Source organism: Epinephelus lanceolatus, chromosome 2 (genome assembly GCF_041903045.1).
Source record: "Epinephelus lanceolatus isolate andai-2023 chromosome 2, ASM4190304v1, whole genome shotgun sequence".
Taxonomy (NCBI): Eukaryota; Metazoa; Chordata; class Actinopteri; order Perciformes; family Serranidae; genus Epinephelus; species Epinephelus lanceolatus.
In genome coordinates, this window is record NC_135735.1 from 49,191,787 (window position 1) to 49,216,935 (window position 25,149).

A 25,149-nucleotide genomic window follows, 5' to 3' on the forward strand; every position below is an offset into this window, starting at 1 on the left:
TCCTCAGCGGGTATAAAATCCTCACAATGCTTTGCACACGATTTGCTGGAAGTGAAGGTGGGGCCTCTTCAATGACACTTGCTCGGCAGAATTTAGGTAAATATGTAATTTATTTGGATTAATATCGCTAGGAATTTTTATCATAAAGCATGAAAATACTGACAGAAACCTCATAATGCACACTTTCCAATGTGTCCACTGCCAAATAATGAGATTTTTAAAATAATGTGATTTAGATAAATCAAAAAAGTTTTTAAATAAATCATTTACAGCAGAGATGGAGCGTCCATCTCCCCTCTTCCCCCACTATTCACATGATAACGACATGATAATTGCTTTCATTCTGTCAGCTTCAATTAGTGTATTTTTCGGGGGAATCGTGGTGAGAACAGCCACAGTAAAGACATTAGAATATCCTGCAGGTCAAAGCATCACTCATTTGTTTTGAGGTGAACATATTTCAGAAGATTACACATCGGTATCATGTATAGGCAGCGGGTCAGCTGTTTCAGAGCAGCTCGGCTCATCAGATCAGATCCACTATTCATATTACTGTAGCAGAGAGTGTGGTGATACACCCATAAAATAAGAAACACTTTCTGATTCTGCATCTATGTAAGTATTGTAAATGATAATTTAGCACTTTTTTCAGCTGCTGTCTTTACTTCATTACTCCACTTACTCTTAAGTGTAATCCAGAAATATATTCTCCCCAAATGTGACCCTGATAATACTGTTTACATTTGTTCAAAAGTGCCAAAATTATTACAGTACCCTGAAACCTCCTCAGTCTGCTGTGGGTTAGTGACACACATCTGGGGACACTTGTTAGCCTGTTCCAATGTGTGTTCACTGAATGCTAGGAAAGACAATTGCCTTGCCTATAGAGGATACTTTCTTGGAAGGACTCATCCTACCAAGGAAGGATCCTTGATTTTGAGAGACAGAAGAGAAAAGGAGTACGCAAGGTCTGCAAAAATCAGTGGCATGACCACCACAATATCCAACTTCATGCAACACTACAAACCTGCAAAGGAAGGTACATGAATGTGTCTTCTCACCACAGTAACTTGCTTGAGACCTGAACAACAACAACTGATACACTGTCAAAGCTTTCTGGGTCCTTTCATTCTGAATTTATGGTCCAGTGTATTGAGTGTAATTAGACTGTGATAGACTAATAACACTGTAATTATTTGGTTCATCAAGTGAAACAAACCAAACACCTTGTGCTGAAAGGTCACACATAACCCCGTGCTTTGTATACATTCATATTGCCACTATATCTCCTCACACCCCCAGGCTAAAATATACAATGTGGCATTCATAACATTTTGTATAAAGAACCAGGGCATGATTTTTTTCTCTTGCTTTGGTGAACAGAGTTGTAGAAGCAGGGAGATGACAGAGGGCTGTTTTTCCTCTCTTCTTACATACATTGGACCCTTTTACATTTGACATTTGTGGGAAATCACCAGATTCCCAGAGATACACATTCATGTGAATGTGGCCTCAGGCATGTTGGACATTTTCAGTGTGTCGCAAATCACATACTTCTGTACTAAACACTTAATATTTTAAGTGCACAAGTATGCCAAGTGTATTCACACTGCATGGGAAAATGCAGTGTAGTACTGGCGCACTCAACAGTCCAAATGTTGTGTGGAATGACGGACACTACCTTCAGTGGTTGCAATCTTTGTGACATAGTTTCCACTACATAACAAATTTCTCAACTTTTGACAAGGTGGCTGGGGACAACAAGGAGCCTGTTAGTTATACATGGTAATTGCACTATATACCAATACTGTTGAGAAGCCATCAGTAATGTTTGTTGGGTCTGTAATGATTTGGTACAATAATGCATGCTAATGTTAGCTTGCTAGTTAACGTTAGCTTTCGCTAGCTGCCCAACTTGCCTCTAGCTATGGTGGCACATTTTAATCAGCATTGATGTTGTAGCATAAGTTTGTGGGCGGAGATAGCGGTCAAATGTTGGCAGTATTGCTCCATCATCTGTTTTAAAAGAAGACAAAAAAGAAGAGATGGTTAAAAAAAGAAAAGAAAAAGCTTTTGTCACTTCCAGTGAGTGCTGAACAACAGAGCATGATTTGAGGCAACACTGCCCTGTTAAAATTAGTGCACAATGCAAGAAGTACATAGTGCACATACAGAGTGTACTATACTGAAGTGTACTAACGAAAGTGTGTTTGAGTTTGAGACACACTCTTTGTGATGGCTTTTGTGAGGATGTCATGGCTTTAGTCCCTCAGTCATCTACATGACTCAACATATGTATCTTCTTCCTCTCTCTGTGTATCTCCAGTCAGATTTACAGGATGGCAGCAGGGTGTGTAGGCGTGTCTGAGGACAGCAGCAGCAGACAACAGCAGTCATGGAGGTGGAGGCCACTGAAGAGCCAGCCTCTGTGGACGTGGACCAGGGCTTGACTCTGGCCTGCATTGCCTTCCTCTGCCTGCTGCTGGTAGCCATGATCATCCGCTGCGCCAAGGTCATCATGGACCCCTACAGTGCAATCCCCACGTCTACATGGGAGGAACAGCACCTGGACGACTGACATGACAGACACTAAACATACATATGCACACTATGTATATGTTTTTCTCTATGATAAACCAGCAGTCTCTGCCCAGAAAAGGAGGGTGCTTCAAGGGTTTTGTAATGTGGCAGTGCCTCTGTTATGACTCCATAGTGCATTTCATTTCCAAATTACGGCAACAAGTAAACAACAAACAAACTGGTAAATAAAACATAAATATGATGTATTTTCTTTAAATAATCTGTTTGAATACACATTTTCAAATGGTTCTTTTCTGGTGCCAACCTAGAATAACCTTTTCCTGATACTTAGTGAAGCTGTTTTTAAGTCTATGTATGCCAAAAGGGTTCTTTGAAGCACCACAGAGCATTCTGCAGTGGTTATGGTAGAGAAACCGTCTTTGGTACTATGTAGAACATTTTTGTCAAAGAAGAGAAACGGAAACAAACCAGGCATGAACATGAAATCTACACATCCAGTAAAATGTTTAAGGGAGGAATAAGCATAAAGATTGCTTTATCAATGCATGGAGCACATACTGTAGGAGGAGAAAGAAAGTGTGGAGCTGCTGGTATCCTGTCTGTTAACAAAGCCACAATAGAGTAACACTCTTACAATGACAGAGTAAAGCACATGAACCTGGCTTTTTGTATCTACCCACAGATGTCTCCTGGAGCCCCGGGGCTACCTTACACTCCTTTTGGACTAACAAACGAATTCAGTAAAGGCAAGTGGATGCCACACTTGACTGACCGCACTTTCCCTTTACATCTGTACAGACTGGAATGATGAATAAGAGGAAGATCAACACAAAGAGGAAAAGTCACATAACTTGCAAAGTAATAGTCTGAAATAGTTGGCATCACTTGTTAGCCTAATTTAAAGCATAATTCGGGTTTATTACTCACTCACTCACTTCATTATAGTTTTGGTCATCATCACTCTGCTCAGATATATTATACACATCAAGTTAACTGCTGACTATCTGGCAACACAGCAAATCACGATAAAGAATAATAAAACGGTCTGATGTTTAAACATTTATCACAAGTTATAAACTGACTTCTCGTTTCCATTTACAGTACCATACTGATCTTATTGGTTTTGATAATCGGGTTAAACTATTAGCTTGTCTAAAAGCTGACTGATTGTCTGACTGCTTGTGTTTCTTGTTATGTCATGGTGTCCCACGACAAAGGGACAATGTCCCATGACAATTTATAATAGAAACAGTGGCCAAAGTTGTGATAAACCAGAATCATCCTATAGGGAACACATATACGTTTTGAGGAGATTATGTGCTCACAATATACTGTATACATTAGCACGACTGTGTAACACACATGAGCATAATACTATGTTGAGGTTGACCAGGTTAGGGTAAATGTAAAATTGGACACTGTGTTTTTGCTGTGTTACCACTGACCCTCTAGGGTGCTGCACAACTTAAAAGAAACAGAGGCAACAATCACAATCATTTAAATATGTCATATTGTCATCCTGTAATGGTTAAGTCAAACTCCAATTTCACACGTGAGCTGGCTGCTGTTTCACTAGCCTCTGTAACTCAATGCATTAAGTAATGCCGGGTTCAGACTAGGCTTGTGCCGATTTCCAGTTTAACTGGTTTGGTCCGCATTGCATTGTAACATGTATTATGACAACTTAATAAGGTTTATGTTTGTTTATAAATAAAGTGGAGGAGCCTACAAGTGTTTTGTTTAGTTTGTCTCAGAGGCTGCAGAGGGACTCAGCAGCTCCGCTCAGCTGTTTGCTGCTGCTGCTGCGAGAGATCAAATTTCATTAGGGGCGGGGAAAAGTGCGAGGGAGTCAGCAGTCATTCAGTTTGTTGCCCTAACCAAAGATACTGGATTACTACTGTACTATACAGTATTCTATACTGTACTATTACTACTATTATAACTGGTTTATCCACCGTCTTTGCCCTAATGTCTTGTGCTGTGTTCGAAACCGCATACTACATACTACATACTGCCATACTACATACTACATACTCAATCAACAGACAGTATGCAGACCGTTTACACTGTAGCATACTACATGATAACCCACAATGCATTTCGCTCCTGCCCGAGCCGAAATCAGCCGGCCTTAAGCTGATTTCGCTTAAGCTCTAAACTCTGTAAATATATAACTTTAGCAACATTTGAAAAATTTTTAGGCGAGAAAGTAGCTGTTTAGATCCACAATGTGTTGAAAATCTGACCAAATACCAGCTGTTTACAATTTTGTTCGGACGATTTCGGAGATTTCGGCGCTACTCAAGCTAGCCGTAGTGAGCAACGCACTTCCGGTTATTTTCACAAAATAAAACACCCGTTGCCCTTTCTTATCAAGAAAACCATAATGATAAAATTTGTGCTTTTACTTTGAAAACGAGAGGCGAACCTACCCTTGATGTAGCTAGCTTGAAACCGCCGTTTTGACCGATCTCGTCCCGTTAACGGAATTTGACCGTTCAAAATGCCTCACCGGAGAGTCTTGTCAGCTCTGAGACGAAGATCAGCCCGCCGTCTTTGGTACATCATGCTCGCAATCAACTTGGGATTGTTCTCAGATGTAAGTTTCCTTTTTAATCAACTATAAATCTAATCATAATATACAACGCAATATAACATACCTCAAAGCCTGAAAACTGGAGGGAAAAATGTACATCATTGAACAACAAAGTCGTTGTGAATTGAATGATTTCATAAAGTTTCATAAGTTATAATATACAGTAGTAATAAATATAAATAAATAAATAACTTCTTCTTCTTTTTTCTTTTGTCCTGTTCACGGCAAGGAAGTGACGATCGATGACGTCACGTTAAATTGCATCTTGGGTAATTTGAGTGTGAGTAGTAAGCTCATGATGTATACTCATTTCTGGCGAATCTAGTATGCATCCGGGAACTTCTCGCATACTCAAAATCGCATACTGCGCAGTGTAAACACACTACATACTCAAAGAGTTAGTATGAGTAGTAGGTAAGTATGCGGTTTCGAACAGACCCTTGGTGTCCTGCTTCTTCTTCTTCTTGTGTAACCTTGCGTATTGGCGGTTAATACAGCATCACCGCCACCTAGTGGATTGGAAGCGCATCACACCTATAATGGGCTTTTATTGGGAAAAATAGCTCAAATGCGACCCCCAGTGGTAAAATTAGATATATAATTCGATCTATTGGTTCGGTTAGATATTTGGCTTTAAATCAAATGGGCTGTAAAATTTTCAAACCGGCACAAGCCTAGTTCCGACTACAAGGTATCGGTACAATTATAGCCCAACGCAGCCGTCCTACAGTGTCGGCTCGGATCATGAACGACAGTGAGTGTCATGCGTGTTAATCAGTCGTTTTATCCCGTGTAGTGTGTCATAGCAGATGACAACGCTGCGTCAGGGATGCCTCGCAACATTTTTTTAAAAAGACTAGCATGCTTGATTTTATTTATTTGTTTTTTACCATCACTTTGACTCATATGAACACAGAGTGATCTGCTGCGCAGACAACTGTATGATAACACCACAACCTTTCTGATATTTTTGCTAAGCACTACCACGACAGAATGCAAAAAGAAAAATGCTGGCATGAAACAGCAGAGGCACTTGAGCAACCTGGTCAATTCTGCAATTAGCATCAAGCTAGCAGAAAATGTTCTTCATACTGGAGAAGGATATAAAGGAATACAATTTACAAATAGGGGCTGGGTCTTTACTTAACACAACTACAGAGGGTGCCAGCTTCATTTGAAACAAACAACATTAAGCACAGGCCTATATTTTTTCTCATTCCCTCTATTTTTCGTTGTTATCTGCTCCTGTTTGTCCTGTTAAATTTAATGCATGATGCAGCCATTTCAAAATTAAAAGCCTCTTATCATTGCGGCGGAGAGAATCCCTTCATATTCTACAAAAGGCCTTTATTGCGAAACATTTGCAGGAAGTTGTTGTGGAGGATTCAGTGACTTGACTCCTACTATCTGGTGGTGCTCATTACATTAATACAATAACAGTTTGTCTGGGACATGAACAGCCACAGTGAGTGAATTAATAATAGTAATTATAATAACAATACAAAAAGATGATTGGTCATGGACCAGTATGTAGTCTGTGATGTCTGTTGGTCAAGTAACGCAAGATTTTATGACTCCACAATGGCCTATTCAGACATACTGACTGTCAGAAGAGATGTTGTGTACTCTGAACCTGGCATGAATCGTTTTTTTTTTTTGTTTGTTTGTTTGTTTTATGCATTATTTTCTGAGAAAGTGAAAACGCTGTTAAAAACTGAAATATGAAATAAATGATATTGTGGGATTTTTAGGGTTCAAGCCCTGAAGGGAAGAACCCTACTGAGTTAGTGCTGGTTTGTTCTTCGGGTTCAAGCTCTGTTGTCACGATTGATGTTTTTGGAGCTTGAGCTATATTAGGGATAAAAAGTAAGGATATGAGCCTCTGCTGCTGTTTATGGAAATGTAATATCAAATAACTGGAGTGTCCCTTTAAATCACAAAAGATCAATAAAATGTAGGGAGGCCTTTGTCTAATGGTGCTATGCTAAGCCACACAGGCAGGGTTTGTATGTTTATGAAGAATTAGGACTTTTTTTTACAAGACTTGATTGGCTTGTGATATTCAGGGCTCTAGTTTCGGAGACCAGGCGAGGCGGGGGCACAGCGCACCTGCGCTTCGCCAGCTGTGTGTGGCCAGGCGGATTTTGCAAGTTTGGCACACTGTGCGCCTAGCGCAGCTACTCCTCTATCCCACCTCCATCCCTCCTACCTGCGCAAGTCGGAAAGAGGGAGGAGAGAAGGCGTGGAGTGGGTTTTACACACATCACACCAATCAAATGAGCCCCTCTCCTCACCCTTAAATGCGCCGCGCAAAGGCCTAATGAGAGTTTACTCAATTCGCCATGGCAGAAGAGAGCAGATACATTTATGTGCTGATTGCAGATAGTTGCATTGAATAGTGTTTTTTTGGGGTATTTATTGCATTGTTAATGTGCCTGACATTCTGGAAACCTGCCTGTGCGGTTTTGGTGACGTGTGCGCACTGTCCGCTGGTCAGCCAAACTTCGGCTTACACCGGCTGCGCTCCGGCTGCGCTCCACCTGTGCTGACAGTAGACCTGGTTTCAGCTGGCGAGCTTTTAGCCTTTTGGCATGAAACTGTCAATGCGCCAAGCTGGATCTGTCGACACCTCCCCCTGCTACGCCGCCACACCCATGTCAGCGCACCTCGGTCTGCCAAACTACCAAACTGAGCGCGCCTCGCGTTGCCCTGCTCAAAACTAGCTCTGCGCGGGGTTCGCCACCCTGCGCTGCGCCGGGAAACTAGAGCCCTCAGTGTCTGAGTATACATAATGAGCAGCCATGCTCAGACAATCTGTAGCCATTCAGCCTTTACAGTAGCAGCTTGATTGTATGTTACTGTGACAGCATGTCTTCACACACATACATGCACACACATTTTATGTCACGACTCATGGCAATATGAACTATAACATCCAGACACCATTGCCTCTATTCATTAATGGGCCTTGTTTGCTTTGCCATTCTCAACCATTAGTTTGGAACAAACTGAGGTGTTCTTGTTGCTGTTCATTGAAACCATCATGTATCTGCATAGACAGCATTATAATCTCACGATTGTCAGTTGCATGTTATGATGTGCCTATGCTTAAAGTAAACCACAGAAGAGCCATTTAGCACAATGCTGAGTTCTACATCAGCCCCCCAGTTCTCTTTACCTTAGATTTTTGGGACAAATGAACACTTTATAGATGGGAAAATGGCACAGTATGCTTCTCTAGAGGCAGCAGGGTTAAATAACTGTGCTTATTCCTTTTCACTGATTCACCGTTTCTCTGGTTTGCTATAGGACAAACAGTAAAGGTGGTGGCAGGGGTCACTGTGTTAGTCTACAGATGACTGACATGTTTGACTCCAAATCTAGTGAAATAACCTTGGGTTTAATATGCTGTATAACAGTGAGGTGAAGTAAAGGAAACGGTTCACACCACAAAGTAGAGAAGAGTGAAACTTCCTACACTACCACTCCTCCTACCTGTTCACAGTATTTGACTAAAAAAATATATGCATCTTAAAATCAGTTTGGACCACTCTAGCTAGTAGCTACTTTATAGTAGGCTGTACATAATCCTATACAGTGAGGTGATAGTTTTTCTATGGCAGGCTACTACTAGGTTTAGTACAACAATAATGATCTTATGAGAAAGAGAGGAGGGAGAGAGATTTTCTATTATAAGGACTCTAGAAACTCATTTTCACTGAGACATATTGAGGTGAGAGGTAAAAAACATGCATACTCATTGTCACATGGCTGAGATTTTTTTTAAACAAATGAATCTAATGTTTTCTGGAGAAAATGTTTTCTTTTTGACATCTTTCTTTCCCTCATCTGTGACTTTCTGACTTGCTTTTTCTGTAGGGGGGGGATCAAGGAGGTTGATTAGACCTTATTGATTACATTACATTATAATGCTTGAAGATAATTTGGAATGAAGGTTTTGAATTACTGCATGTGATTATTATCAAATTCTAGGCTAGCAAAAGTAATGCAACAACAACAAATAAATTAGTAGATGACACAAACATGTGAGGTCATGTACTCTTCAAATAAGTGAATAAAGCACTGCATAATGTAACAACATACAACACATTATTTTGATATTTAATCTCTCATTTCTGTGCCCCGGAAGTTATTCAGCCTAGCACGTACTTAATTTACTGTCTAATACTGATCGTAGGCTGTTGTTTATTATGGCTGCCTTGGAGTCCCAAGGATTATGCACTTGTTGCCGCAACGTAAAACATAACTTTGACTCCGTAACATCACCATTGCTCTGGAAAGCTCTGGTAGATCTGCAGTGATCCCATTCACAGCTTCCGATTGGAATTTCTTGGTCCACCTTAAATGTCGCATAACGCCTGTAGATGGCGGTATTCAGTCATTTTCAAGCTAATTCATGAACTGAAAAATTGAACAAATACAGGGAAAATTTAATGAGAATGATCAGTAGAGTGCAATTGTCCTAAATTTCGAGCATTTTAACTGTAGCATATTTTTCTTATTGTCCTTACTCATGGTAAACTGCTTTTCAGTCTTGCTATTTCTGCCTATTTGCTGTGGTCTTGATTGCTCTGTATTAAAAAGTCTTATGAAACTAACACTCCAGTATGACAGGAGATGTCAAAGGTTATCATAATCCTGATTTTTATTAATTTTACTGTGGTATTTCTTCTTAATGATCTCAATGTCAATTGAGATCATTAAGAATTGATCTGAATTGAATGGTCCAGATCACAAACCACTATACTTAGACCTGTCAAATCTGGACTAGATTAACATAGAGACTCCAGAGACTTGTTAAAACACAGTTTCAGATTCGTGAAACCTTTACTCTATTTGTCAAAATGGCAGTGTTAATTATTTATAGTATTGCCACAACCCAGCCTTTGTTATCTGAAATTTAAAGTTTAAAGTAGAAGAGGCTGACATGAATGGGTTTTCCCACTTGCTGCTCGTGATTGTGGTTTCACCAGTTTATCTATAGTGGTTTGTGATCTTGTGACGACCCTCTCTGCCCTGCCTGCCTTGTAGTGTTGTCCCTTGCAGGTAGCAGTGGATGTGGCCAAGGGTAATCAGGGAAGTGGCAACACTTGAGCTCAGTGAGCCTTTAAAAGCGCTGGCTGCTCACTGCTCTTTCTCTTCTCCTTCCTGAGGCAGCATTTGGTTTTGGGTTTGGTTTTGTCTTAGTTTCTACACCCTACAACATCACACACATACATTGTTTCACTCATGCCCTCACCTGCACCACTGGCTTTACTGATTGCACACGCCATGTTTAGTTAGGTTGTTTTTCTTATGTTTATTCTTTAGTAAATAAAATCCTTCGATTGGCTTTCGTTGTATATGCGTCTCCCTCTGTGTCATGGCCATGCGGCCCGGTCCGTGACAAGTGGGGGCTCAGATTTGATTGGTTTGAGGCTTTTGTTTGGTGCCCTTATTGATTTAGGGTTTTGTTTGTTGGTGCATGGGGTTGCCTCAGGCATAGGGTATAGTGATAGTGATATCCATTGTACCTTGTGTTTGGGAGATGCATTTTGAATAGGAAAGTTCATTTTGTTTTTTGGTTTGGTTGTTGATTCGGTTTGAGGAGTTTGATCCTGCGCTCAGCGTGTTGACTGAGAGGGCAGGTGTGGGCTATCAGCAGTGTGGCAGGGTCCTCTAGTGTATTGAGTGTTGTTTTTGTAGAGTTTCCCTTGATGGGTATAGCAACGTGGTCCTTTTGGGCTCGTTGGTTTGTTTTTTTAGTTTCACGCTACACATCCGTAGCTGTTGGGTGAGTTACCAGCTTGGCTGGGCTAGGGTTCAGTGAGATTAGGTTAGTTTGGTATAGGCAGTCTAGATAGAGGGGAACTTCACATTAACTTGGGGGGACACTAGTAGTGTCTCTTTTGTGCACTAGTTGGCCTGGGCAGCACTGTGTGTGGCTCTGTTGTCCTGTTTTCTTTTGCTGGGCTTAAGACAGTGTTTACTGTAGGATGGCAGGGATAGAGGAATTTGTTGCTCCCCCAAATGATGGTTTTTTGGATCGCTGCACTAAGGATCAGCTGACGAAAATTGCATTAGAGTATGAAACTGATCAGAGTGATCTTAGTGATAAACATAAGGACAGTGTGAAGGCTATGCTTAAAGCCTCAGTGTGTAAAAATGGTGAGTAACAGTGACATCAGCGGTCAAATTCTAGATTGCAGCGCTCACTTGCTCGCTCACCCCTCCCGTCGGGTAAGTGACGGTGGCCTCATAGGACAAAAAGTCTTGCACTAGTTTTTCAGGAGTATCTAGCAACGAGGTGAATATTTATTTAGGAATCTAAATCATGTTACGATATGTTATAGCTTACCAGTGAGATATATGTTAGGAGTGTTTTATTTCTAATTGTTTTGGTAACACAAGCAAACATTAGCACAGTAATGCTAAAACTAGAGTAGCAATTTCTGAAGAAATTGCGGGTGTGAATGCTGCGAGCTGAAGCCACACTGCAATGCTGTCTTGAATACAATGAAGTTTGAATGATCTGAATGTTTGAAAGTTTGTTGAAAAGCTGACTCCACACTGAATAGCTGCCTTTAATAAAATAAAGTTGGAATGATTAGAATATTTGAATGTTTTACTGAGATTTATGAAATCCAATATGGCCGCCGCCTAGTGACGCCACAATATGCAAATTAGATGAGTTAATTTACTCCCATCACAAACTTTGGGTCATGATGAATAGTTTTCTCATTTACAGTATGCCTTTATCTCTCACCACTTTCAAGCGAAAGCCTTTTGAAATGTTGAAATGAATATTTTCCTCAAATAACTCTACAACTAACTAACAACTAAAGGGTTAAAATGGAGATTCTACCCCTGTCATATCTGCATGTAAGATGTAGACACACACACACACATCATGTTTCTGTGAGTTTGTATGGCACAGCGGTTGCCATGGTAATAAACTAGGTGCACCTGGCAGAAGAGCAGAGAAAGACAGACAGAACACAGAGAAGAGAGCTCTTTTAGAGGAGATTTAACTCCTCAAACAAATTCTTCCCATACCCAAACCGTTGGTCCAATAATGAAAATAAAGTGATTGTGAGAGAGAGCCACTTCTCGTGAACGCACGTGTCATGTTTTATATTTCTACAGTCAAAAATGGGGTCACCAGAGCGAGTTACAAATGTGTTGCACCTCAGCTGTTTCCAGAAATTTGTCCTCTCAGTTTACATGGGAGTGAATGAGAAAAAAATCGGCGCTCCCTTCGCTTTGGAGCCACTCAGCAAAAATGTGTACGTGTCACAGATTCCATGTCAACATTTCTGTGACCAGGACAAATTTTCCTACGTTTTGTGGTATAAATTGTGTATGTACAGTGAAAATTGTGGCCGTATGAGCGAGTTGAAGAGAAAATTTCTTGATGAGTTTACAGCTGCTCTTCACTCTAGTGATGACATCACCCACTCTATCTCACGCAATACACACCCATTATAAAGTCTGAGAAGGGCTGAAAACTTCATGTATTTTAAACTGACTTTGTAGAAAAACTAAAAGAGATATTGAAAATTTGAATTAGTTCCTGAAAGTCGACGGGAGCGTCAACGTTTGAGAGTTGGAATGGAGTTTCTACGTCAATGTATGAATTCATGATGTGTGGGTGAAGATGAGTGAGTTTGAAGGATTTTCTCATTGACTTCCATTATAACAAAGTTTCAGAAAATGCTGAATATTTTTGAAAGTTTGAATGGGATTGAAAAGTTGAATCATATGTAAAATGTCAGCAAAATGATGAATATTTTCCATTTTGAATGGAGTTTCTAGCTGAAAGTATGAATGGGTAGTCACAGTTTGAAAAAAGGTGAAATTTTTAGATTTTTGAGGATTCCGTAATGCATTCCCAATGGGAAAAGGATTTGGGAAAAATCGGAAAAATCTCGGAAAGTATGAATGTTAGGAAAAAAGTGAATACATCCGTGAATGTCCTAATTCAGCTGAACGTTTTCATGTTTGAATGGTTTGAATCGGTTGAAGTTTGTGGAACTAGTAGCGGTCCAACCGTTTTCGCTCCATCCGCTTTAATAGAAGTCGGAATTTTAACGTTGAATTCCCGGGAAAATATTAACGTTATGGAAAAATCTGAAAGTTTCCGATAATGTCCTAATGAAGCCGAATCAGAAGAAGTTTGAATGGTTTGAATCGGTTGAAGTATGTTGAAGATAATTGATGTTGAAAAACGCGGCGGAAGAATAATAATAAGAAGAAGAAAAATAAAGAATTTTGGTAGTAGAAGAACATAGGTTGCGAATGCTTGCAGCATTCACACCCAATAACACATATTATGTGATAGTCATGGCACAGTGCGGCAAATATAGGTTGGTACGATTATAATATATGTGTTTCCAGAGTGTTCTTCCACAGGACACAGGTAGAGGAGGAAGAGGGAGAGGGAGAGGAGGAAGACCAGGGAGAGGAAGGGGGCGAGGGGGTAGAGGCGGTGCAGGAACGGCCTGGCGAGGAGTTAAAGTTAAAGTCCCACTGATTGTCGCACACCTGAGTGTGTGAAATTTGCTCTCCGCATTTGACCCATCCCCTGAGGGAGCATTGAGCAGCAGCGGTGCCGCGCTCGGGAATAGCATAGAGAAGGTAGTGTCTCGGCTACCCAGAGGGAAGAGGAGGAGGAGAAGGTGGCAGCCTTTGCAGCAGCGCGAGAGGAATCAACAGATTAGGCTGTAGGCTAGGCTAACCATTTAGCTGTAGCTCTGGGATAACGTTAGCCAAGGCTAGGATAACGTTAGCACGTAAACGTAGCCGTCACTTGAACTTAGACGAGAGGGAAAAGTAGTTGCAAACATGAAGCCAAAATGATTTTAAAATATCAGATTGAATTACCTGTCTAGCAGAAAGCAGGCAACCTTTGCATCCCTTGTGAAATCCTTCTCCTTCAGGAGTTCTTTCCACCACTGGAATAAGCAATGCCGTTATTCACTCGCTCTTTGTCCTGTCCTCACCCTCTAAAGCACTATTCGGACGGGATTAGTTTTACATGGGCACGTGGGGTAATGTCACTTTACCACAAGACGTCAGTAATATTAATGGCCGATTCGCACGGGATAAGAAATATCAGTAAAACTACCACAAGTGGGAGGGGTAAATCTATTCACGCACTGCCGTGCCCTCCTGCCATCATGAGCGTATGATAGGACTGTCAAAAGCACCATGAAATTGAGTTCGAATATTTTCTAATTCATTTAGTACAGTTCGAATAATATTAGAATTTATTATTATTATTATTATTATTTATTTATTTTTACAAAAAAACCCACAAAAAATAAGATGCTTATTGCTGACGCAATATGAACGTGACACTCGGATGAAAACACCCGTTCTGACCTCACTGAAGTGCCAGGTATGATCAACTTCTGTCTCGCTATCTGAGCAATGTTTGGATACTTTAGTGCGTAGTTTTCCACCACAAGAGTGGATCCTGGTCGGCTCGTAGTGGTGTCTCATTCTGGTAATGTTTCATCTTTTCTTCAGAAAGGGTAGGCAGGGAGGCAGCAGGTGCAACACTCTCCCTGTATGTCTCCCCCAACAGGTAACACATCACCGACAGCGCAGTGGGTGGTGTTGGTGCAGCGGGCTCCTCCGTGCTCAGCGGCATATACCGATCCCCAGACTGGCATAAAGATCCCTAGACTGGTATATACCGATCCCCAGACTGGTATAAAGATCCCTAGACTGGTATATACCGATCCCCAGACTGGCATAAAGATCCCTAGACTGGTATATACCGATCCCCAGACTGGTATAAAGATCCCTAGACTGGTATATACCGATCCCCAGACTGGTATAAAGATCCCTAGACTGGTATATACCGATCCCCAGACTGGCATACAGATTCTCGGAGTGGTATGCTGCTATTATGCCGCTGTTACTCCACCGACACACGACGGTATGTGCCGTTTGAAATTGTTATGGCACTGAGAGACGGTTGGATGGGTACCGCCCCCTGATGAATATGCAAATATAATGCCACTGGGCTGGTTTGACAAGTACTGCCGTAAATGTATACATTTTTTTTTGTCTTTATTGACAATGCTAACATGACACTTTACCGCAAGTAAAGGAACGTATGTATGTTATGTTGTTGGGATGTACGCATATAGACAGTAATTACACGTGGGACTCTTACTATATGATAGTAAAGTAATAGGCCTATGTCTAAATGTCCGCCTATAAACTACTTAAAGCTAATGAAAGCGCTAGCCTTAGCTAACATGGCTAATGTTAGCCCAGCCACCGTAGCCAGTCTGACTAATCGATAGCAGAAACTTTGAGCCAGCCAACAAAACAATACTTAGTGACAGGTTTTCATTATTAGGAGAACACAATAATACATTACTTCATATAAAATTTCCAGTCCAAATTATTGTGTCAAACAACTATTATATTAATATATTGGGGTATTTTTTTATGGTCCATCTTTGGATAGTCTGAAATGACAATCCACATATAAAACACTCACCAAAACTCACCTTTTTAAAATTGCTTTTAATGTATAATTTATCTCTTTCTTTATATTTTCAGTGTGTTTTTACATTTCTGTTTTTAACTTGTAAATTGTCTTTGTGTACCTGAAAAGTGCTATATAAAAATAAATGTATTATTTATTGATTACACCACATATAGTTTTACTATAAATTCCAGAGAGTGAAGATATAGTTACATAGACATAGGCAGTATTTCCATTACTCGTATATGAAATGTGTTTCTATGAGTATTTTAGGCTAAGTGGTATTTGACAGGGGTGAAATACATAACAAACATTATAGGGTGAAGTCATTTTTTATTTTCTAAATATTCTCTACATGACTCAAAACAGATAACCATAGTTTAAAAAAAAAAAAAGAAAAGAACGAGGCACCATCAGGCAGGAAAGAGGTGTTCCTGGACGGGCAGTGGTCCAGCAGAGAGACCTGGTGAAAAGAAGAGGAGGAAGAGGAGAGAAATGAGAGAGTGAGAGGGGCAGTCTTGCTAGGTACTACACTAGGGTTAAGAGATTCATTAAGCCTGACAATGAACTGAAAGGATAATGATAACAGATGTGAGGCATATTAAAAACAGTGCCTTCAAACTGCAAAAATGTAGTGTAGAAATGGTTGTTTTGGTGTTAGAGGGTTATTGACACTGTGACTGATCTAACTATTCATCACAGTCATGGCCTGTGAGAAGTTTCGGGCCAATGAAAACCCTGACATGTGGACAAACAAAAAATTCTGCTGCAAGCACAGGTTTGGAGAGGTGACCATGACCACTGGGCTGAATAGTGCAGAAGTAATTTAGACTTAACATTTTGAGAAACACAAACCCTGCTATTGATAATGCATGAAACATCAACAGCTAAAAAGGTAACTCATACTGAGTAGCATTTGAGAAGAATGCATAGTACTTCTACTCAAGTATGATTTTAATACCAGTAGTTTTACTTGTAATTGAGTAATATTTTAGTAATGGGACTGTACTCATACTTTAATACAGATTATCAGTATTTCTACCACTGGGTTTCTCGTACAGAGCACATAGCACTTACCAGAGGGGAGGAGTTTGAACAGGTTGTTTCCAGTTGTGCACAAATGCTTCCTACCTGTTTGAATCATCTGGTTACTCTGTTGGAGCGCAGATTTGGCTGCAGTAACCTGGGTGAGGTGGCTCACTGTAGCATCCTCGTTTCTCTCCTCTCTTCCCTTGTCCAGTATATCCTTGAACAAGAAGAGAGATATGAATATTTTAGGTTTACATTACAACACAAATGTTTGCTGATAGAAAATTTATCTCAACAAGAATTAATGTACCAAAGGCCATAAAACTGCAACTGAGCACACTGTTATGAATCAGAAAACTGTCTTTTATTCCTCCAGGGAAGGATTTGTAAAGTGAACCACAGGCATTACAAAGTTCTATTGTATACATGTGTTTCAGCTCCTCCTGAAAAGCACTGGAGAACTTTTCAAGTTTCACAACACCTTTTGGAAAGAAAAACAATACATTAATACATAATTAAAACACACACAAATACAGTGACTCATTGAGCATCCCCAGAAGTTCAGTTACATTCATCATTAAGAAATGGAAGGAATCTGATCTGCCTAGAGCAGCCTGCTCTCACAAAGTGAGTGGCCGTGCAAGAAGGAGACTAGTGAGGGAGGCCACCAAGACACCTATGACTACTCTGAAGGAGTTAAAAGCATCAGCAGCTGAGATGGGAGACTCTGCAAACAACTGTTGCCCGGGTTCCTCACCAGTCAAAGCTTTATGGGAATACTTTTTATAGGCACTGCATATACATTTGCTTATGTTATGATTACTTACTGTTTAGCCATCGATAATGTGCTCTCTTTCGGAACCTTTCCGTTGACACAATGTCTTTGAACCTTTTGCATACAAGTGCAATCTTTGTAATTGCCTTGTCTCCTTCCACGAGGACGGTTTCAACAAATATTTCCTCAAGAAGGTCATCACCGAGCTGTGCAGACAAATTAAAAAAAAACAAAAAACATTACTGCACCAAAACGTTACTTGATTATTTCTCCGAATTGTAACAATGATGTATTTTGTACCTTTTAGCATGTATGTGGATGTGTTGGGTTGCACACAATGTGAGTGAATGACCATGATCTCTTATGACTGGTATTTACTATGCATGTAAAAATTGTAGTTATCATTGAATAATAAAGTACCTCCTCAATCTGTGTTGTTGGAGATGCTTTGGTTGTCTGCACATATCTTTGGTCTGGGGCAGTTCCACTTTCTGACCTGCCAAGTCATGGAAAAGGCATTAAGTTTATATGTGGAAGCTTGAATATGTAAATGCAATACTTGAACTCTTAAGTGATTAGTGGAGAAACATGACATGTACACTAGTGGTGTGATGATACACTCAGCTCATGAGAGAGACAATACATGATATTGGGTTCACAGGAATGATACATTTTTTAAACACTTTTTGTAAAGAGAACTTCTATGATGAAATATGTGACTGGAAAATTAGTGTTTTCACAAAATGCAAAACAATGCATTGTGAAATGTTTGAACTAGTTATTATCTTGTAATGAATGTCATTTCAGTTCTAATTTGTGACTGAGTTTGAATTATTATGTGCAGTAAAAGACACAAGCAATATTGTAACGTGTTGGGGAAAGCCCATGGATGTTCGACTCCAAAGTGGGCGTGGTTTGTGTGTGGTTCTCGCACCGTCAGTGAGGTGGTAAATCACCCCAATTATATGGTGAATTGTTATAAATGTTAATAAACGGTAGAGCTCGAACCTGGAGCTTGCCAACGTTACCTCTGCCTACTCCTTATTCCTGCCGCTCGATACAATATGTAAGAACTGTAAAAGTCTTTGCCACATTCTCAACTGCCTGGCTTGTTTCCTGTATATCTCATGATTTTTCTTCAGACCTTATGAGTGTGCACAAACTATGTGTGAGCTTCTAAAGTCTAATTTAAGTTGTGTGTGACGTTGTTATTGAACTTTCCATAAATTCAAAGTAAAAAATAAAAAGCAAGTAACATACAAAAGTTGTTTAGTCTTTTTTTTTTTTTTTTAGTGCAAACCGTAATAATGCAGTAGTCTCTCAATACTTTAAGTGCAAATAAAGACTGAAAATTTTTGTTCAAGCATGTTAAAGACAGCTGGCTACAAATACACTGGCCAGTATTTCTCAGTCGCAGTAGCGACACAATGGTTTGGCCTTGGAAGCTCGCAGTCACTCGCAGATGCTTGTAAAACTTTGTCTATGTTTGCACCCATAGACATATATACAAGTATGTTTGCACCTGTATAGGACTCTGTCTGCAGTAAAACATTTACCATTTTCCTGTCATTTGTCAGCGTTGTCTGGACTTTCAATGTTTTCTTTTAATGGTAGAGAGCTATGGTGGCTCTGTGAGTGTCTTAGCATAGTGCTCGTGTTAGCCGCAGTGTACGGGACTATTTTTTACCGCTTATAATGTGCTTTAATAGTGCTTACATCTTGTTCCTGCCTTTTCTGTCACTCTGTCGCCGCTTAGTGTTTCCACCAAGTACCCTGAATGCTGCCAGTTGAACGTCAGACTCCGCTATGCTGGCTGCAGCTCTGCGTTTGTTCTGTACTGATATCGCGAGACGGCTTTTAACTTCATATAGTCACAATTTTATATTGCGATATCTTGTGGCACAAGATGATTGTTGATCACGATATTGATTTGTGACATTTATGATGCTGCAATAATGTCATTGCTAAATCTATTAGAAAATGACATACACTTTATTTTCTTCAAAATTGCTCTAGGGGCTTCTGTTAGAATTTTTTTTTTTTTTTTTTTGAGATGTGTAGTTTTGTGGCATTTTTAGACGTTCTACTATTTTACAAATATTGACACTTTTACACAGTAAATGTATTTCTACAAAAAGATAAGATAAGATAAGATACACCTTTATTGATCCCACAATTGAGAAATTCCAGTCTTACAGCAGTCAAGGGGAAAGAGTCAGATTAAAGATTTCAAAATTTAAAAATGTAAAAACAAACTAGGCATGCAAAAAGAACAGCAATAAATAATAATAATAATAATAGTAATAATGAGCAGTGAATAAAAAGTGAGCAGTGGATTAAAGTGAACATATTTAGTGCAAAGTGAATATTGTATGTGCAAATAAACAACAACAACATGGGGGACAGTTATGCTTATTATGGTGTCCATAAAGTGTCCATAGTGTCCCTAAAGTGTCTATGGTGCAGTTTACTGTGAGCAGTGCTGGTTATGTAGTCTGACAGCAGCAGGCAGGAAGGACCTGCAATAGCGTTCCTTCACACACTTTGGGTGAATCAGTCTATCCCTGAAGGAGCTCTCCAGAGCTTTTATCTCCTCCTGCAGAGGATGGGAGTCATTAGTCCTCAGAGATGACAGCTTGGCTGTCATCCTCCTTTCTCCCACCAACTGCACAGAGTCCAGAGAGCATCCCACGACAGAGCTGGCCTTCTTGATCAGCTTGTCCAGTCTCTTCCTATCTGCAGCCGAGACGCTGCTGCCCCAGCAGACCACTCGGTAAAAGATGGCTGATGCCACCACAGTGTCAAAGAAGGTCTTCAGGAGCGCCCCCTGCACTCCAAAAGACCTGAGCCACCTCAGCAGGTAGAGTCTGCTTTGGCCTTTCCTGTATAGTGCTGTTATGTGATTAGTCCAGTCCAGTTTATTGTTAAGATGAACACCCAGGTACTTATAAGATGTCACCATCTCAATGTCCTTTCCCTGGATGTTCACCGGTGTTGGGGGGAGGAGTCTGCACCTGCGGAAATCCACCACCAGCTCTTTGGTTTTCCCTGCGTTGATCTGAAGGTGGTTCCTCAAGCACCAGTCCACAAAGTCCTGGTTCAGTTCTCTGTACTCCCTGTCGTCCCCATCTGTGATGAGGCCGACGATGGCAGAGTCATCAGAGAACTTCTGCAGATGACAGGTGGAGGTGTCATATGAAAAGTCTGCAGTGTAGAGGGTGAAGAGGAAAGGTGCTAGCACCATCCCCTGCGGGGCCCCCGTACTGCAGACAACCAAGTCCGATACACAATCCTGGGTCCTGACATACTGCGGCCAGTCCGTGAGATAGTCCAGGATCCAGGATGTGAGGTGATTAGCCACCCCTATGTGCTCCAGTTTGTCCCTCAGAAGTGCAGGCTGTATGGTGTTGAAAGCACTGGAGAAATCAAAGAACATGACTCTCACAGAGCTTCTGGGCTTCTCCAGGAGGGAAAAAGATCTATACAGGAGGAAGATGACAGCGTCGTCCACCCCAATGCCAGGCTAGTAGGCAAACTGCAGCGGGTCCATTGAAGGGCCTACTGTTATCAAATATCCACTTGACTTGACAAATTTGGATAGGTAAGGCTACATAAATGGAAGACAGATTTGAAATATTGCCCACCTATGCTTTACCACTCACTAGAATCTTTGTTTCACTGACTTACAAATACTGCTTCTTTATGCTAATACATTACCATTCCATCTTGTTTGACCAGAAGGTGGTGCTTAGCAGAATACATTCTGCTTCATACCGGCAGATGCTGAACCGCTGTGTCAGCCACCTGATGTTTACCTGGAACAATTTTTTTAAAATTTGTTGGTTGGTTTTAATATGTCACAATTCAATTTAATCCACGGGCAAGAAATAATTAACTTTTTTTATTTGTCTAATTTGGAAACAAAAGTATATGTTCTACTTACCTCTGGCAAAATGACTTCATTTAAGTAGGCATCTCTATCAGCAACAGCCACTTGTTTGGCAACAAGCCCTTCTAATCTGTCAGTGAGTTCTCCTGTCTGAAATATTGATAATGACAACATTAATATTTGCCTTTATTTTCAGATCGTATGTATTTCATTTGTAGAGACACTGTGAACTTGTATTTTTACTTTTCAGGTGCTTATTAACATATTAGCATTAAATGCATGCATAATCTTTACCTTTATGTCGTCAAAAACAGACAGGTGCTCAGCATAGTATGCTTTTAGTGTCGGGTCAAATCCTGTGTTTCTGAACAGGTACACTCTGTTTGACAGAATGACAGCTGACAGAAGATCTATCTCCAAACACTGAGAATACAACATAGTTTAATCAGTCCAAATACCTTTAAAAAACAACTCTGAATCTCTTTGTCAGTCAAAATGCTGTCTGCCTGGGTGGATTCCACAATATCCCTGCAAGAATTAAAAGCATGAACTATGAGGTCAGCTTTTACAGCAAAGACATTTATCTGAAAAAATGTTCCTAATTGACTTTTGAGCTGGGGGAAAGGAATTTCTTTGAAATTCCGTACTACTAACACAATTAAAAAACATCACTGTTAGACAAATTATGGACTGTCATGTTTCATACAGTAATGAAAGAGAACGATAAAATTATAGCAAGTTCTTTGAGAGTATTCTTTAGTTTTATTTCTATTTTTTTTAGGTTACTTAACAGAACAGGAGCATGTGTCATATACTTACAGATATGTACCCATGTCTCGATCACAACCACAATGGAACTCTGTGGTGGTCACGTCTCCTTGCACACCTGCACATTCAAAGTGGATCCAACCTCCACAGCCTTTACACTCGAGCCAAGAATAGGTTTTAACTTGACTGTGTAGTGTTCTACAAGACAAATTGAAACTGTCTTATCAGCTTATTTGACTATATTTACCATAAAATTGGAGAGACCTTAATTATGCTCTACTTTTGTAACAAACACATGGCATGCATCATTACACAAATGCTGCATATTGCTGTTCGATTTCTTTCTTCAATACCTCTTTGTGCCAGTTACCCTCTGAAACACACAGGCTTGTTTTTCCCAGGCCAAGCAATGACAGTTGGAGTCACTTTCTTTTTTTTCCTGTTGATGAATCCTGGCCTCCTCATATTGTATTATTTTGGAGGTCTTCTTTGGGGAGTGGGAAAGTCTTTGTGAATGACAAAGAAAACAAAAACAAACAAAAAAACATTACTCAGAATTCTCTTTGTGTAAACATTGGCTTTAAGCCAAAAGTGTAATATATCTGACCTGAACACTCAGGCCTCTTATCATCTCAGCCGCATTGTGTCTCCTTAGAGTTCGACACTGGTTGAGGGAGAGATCGTCATTGCTGACATCTCTGTTTTGGACCTCATTCTCAGCTGCCTTTTTTGGGATAAAAACATAGTCACAAAATGCATACAAGACAGTTATTTCTTGTTGTTATCCAGTTTGTGTGTTTTACAAATGATGAAATCTCCTAACAAAGCTTAAAGAGTTTACTTACTGAGCACACAAAGATCCCGCAGTTATCATGGTCTCTCTGCCTCCACTGCTTTGGGAACGTGACCATCCATCCCTTAAGTCCTCCGTGGTTTCTGAAAACATTACTTTCATACATTACTTTCATAACAAAACATAAGGGGTCACATTTCTATGACAGTAATTCCCTTGCCTAAATTTTTGAACCACCCTCAGAATTATGTGTCTTAACTTCTCACCTCAAAAAAGCCATGCCGTCATCTGTCATTGTTGTGTGAATCCTCAAAGAATCGTACAATCTGAATTCTTTGTCTGAAAAGTCTAGTACCTAAGTCATAAAGATACCAGAAGCAGATATATCTGCAGTTACATCTTTAGTTTTGTCTAACAGAGAAAAGGTAATGCTTTTAATAGCCACAATGATAACTTTCTGAGCCGAGTTATCGTTATGCATTTATATATCGTCCATCACTCTGTCTTATTACACCATTAAGGCTATACAAAATAACATATCAATTATACAGTAAAGCATTACAAATGAAACCACATGTTCTATGACTTTTTTATTGAAGTATGTCCTTTGCGTGAGAATTATATTTCTATGCTGGTAAATATCAATGTCCTTCAAAACATAAAAATGCATATTTGCATGTCAAATATGAGCTCAACTACCATGGGGGGATGCAACACTACCCTTTAGTAACTGATCAATTTAAAAATTACACTTATTATTCGTGTTATTTATTAATATTAGTGTTAAAAATGTCTTGCATAATATTTGAAATATAGCATCACATGTTTCTTGCAGTCTTCATTCTGAGTGCATCTTTGGGTGGTAATTTTGACACCACTTTGGCTACTGCTTACCTGCTGTTCACTTTAATTCTTGGAGGTACACAAAGTAAAATAACACACAAACTGAACATGTTGCTAAAACTGTGCTTCAGCAGACATAGTCCAACCATTTCTTTTGAATAATTACAGTGATATACAGTACAGGCCAAAAGTTTGGACACACCTTCTCATTCAATGCGTTTTCTTTATTTTCATGACTATTTACATTGTAGATTCTCACTGAAGGCATCAAAATTATGAATGAACACATGTGGAGTTATGTACTTAACAAAAAAAGGTGAAATAACTGAAAACATGTTTTATATTCTAGTTTCTTCAAAATAGCCACCCTTTGCTCTGATTACTGCTTTGCACACTCTTGGCATTCTCTCCATGAGCTTCAAGAGGTAGTCACCTGAAATGGTTTCCACTTCACAGGTGTGCCTTATCAGGGTTAATTAGTGGAATTTCTTGCTTTATCAATGGGGTTGGGACCATCAGTTGTGTTGTGCAGAAGTCAGGTTAATACACAGCCGACAGCCCTATTGGACAACTGTTAAAATTCATATTATGGCAAGAACCAATCAGCTAACTAAAGAAAAACGAGTGGCCATCATTACTTTAAGAAATGAAGGTCAGTCAGTCCGGAAAATTGCAAAAACTTTAAATGTGTCCCCAAGTGGAGTCGCAAAAACCATCAAGCGCTACAACGAAACTGGCACACATGAGGACCGACCCAGGAAAGGAAGACCAAGAGTCACCTCTGCTTCTGAGGATAAGTTCATCTGAGTCACCAGCCTCAGAAATGGCAAGTTAACAGCAGCTCAGATCAGAGACCAGATGAATGCCACACAGAGTTCTAGCAGCAGACCCATCTCTAGAACAACTGTTAAGAGGAGACTGCGCCAATCAGGCCTTCATGGTCAAATAGCTGCTAGGAAACCACTGCTAAGGAGAGGCAACAAGCAGAAGAGATTTGTTTGGGCCAAGAAACACACCAGTGGAAATCTGTGCTTTGGTCTGATGAGTCCAAATTTGAGATCTTTGGTTCCAACCGCCGTGTCTTTGTGAGACGCAGAAAAGGTGAACGGATGGATTCCACATGCCTGGTTCCCACTGTGAAGCATGGAGGAGGAGGTGTGATGGTGTGGGGGTGTTTTGCTGGTGACACTGTTGGGGATTTATTCAAAATTGAAGGCACACTGAACCAGCATGGCTACCACAGCATCCTGCAGCGACATGCCATCCCATCCGGTTTGCGTTTAGTTGGACGATCATTTATTTTTCAACAGGACAATGACCCCAAACACACCTCCAGGCTGTGTAAGGGCTATTTGACCAAGAAGGAGAGTGATGGAGTGCTGCGGCAGATGACCTGGCCTCCACAGTC

The 25,149-nt window shown here is 40.3% G+C and overlaps 1 protein-coding gene across 1 annotated transcript in view; it reads left to right on the forward strand.

Moving 5' to 3' along the window:
• ctxnd1 (cortexin domain containing 1) overlaps positions 1-2,782 on the forward strand; it is a 28,525-nt gene extending 25,743 nt beyond the window's left edge. The window contains exon 2 of the mRNA XM_033617642.2: positions 2,327-2,782. Coding sequence (XP_033473533.1) covers positions 2,396-2,578 — 183 coding nt within the window. The 5' untranslated portion in view covers positions 2,327-2,395 and the 3' untranslated portion in view covers positions 2,579-2,782. The remainder of the gene's footprint in view (positions 1-2,326) is intronic.
• Positions 2,783-25,149: the final 22,367 nt, after the last annotated feature.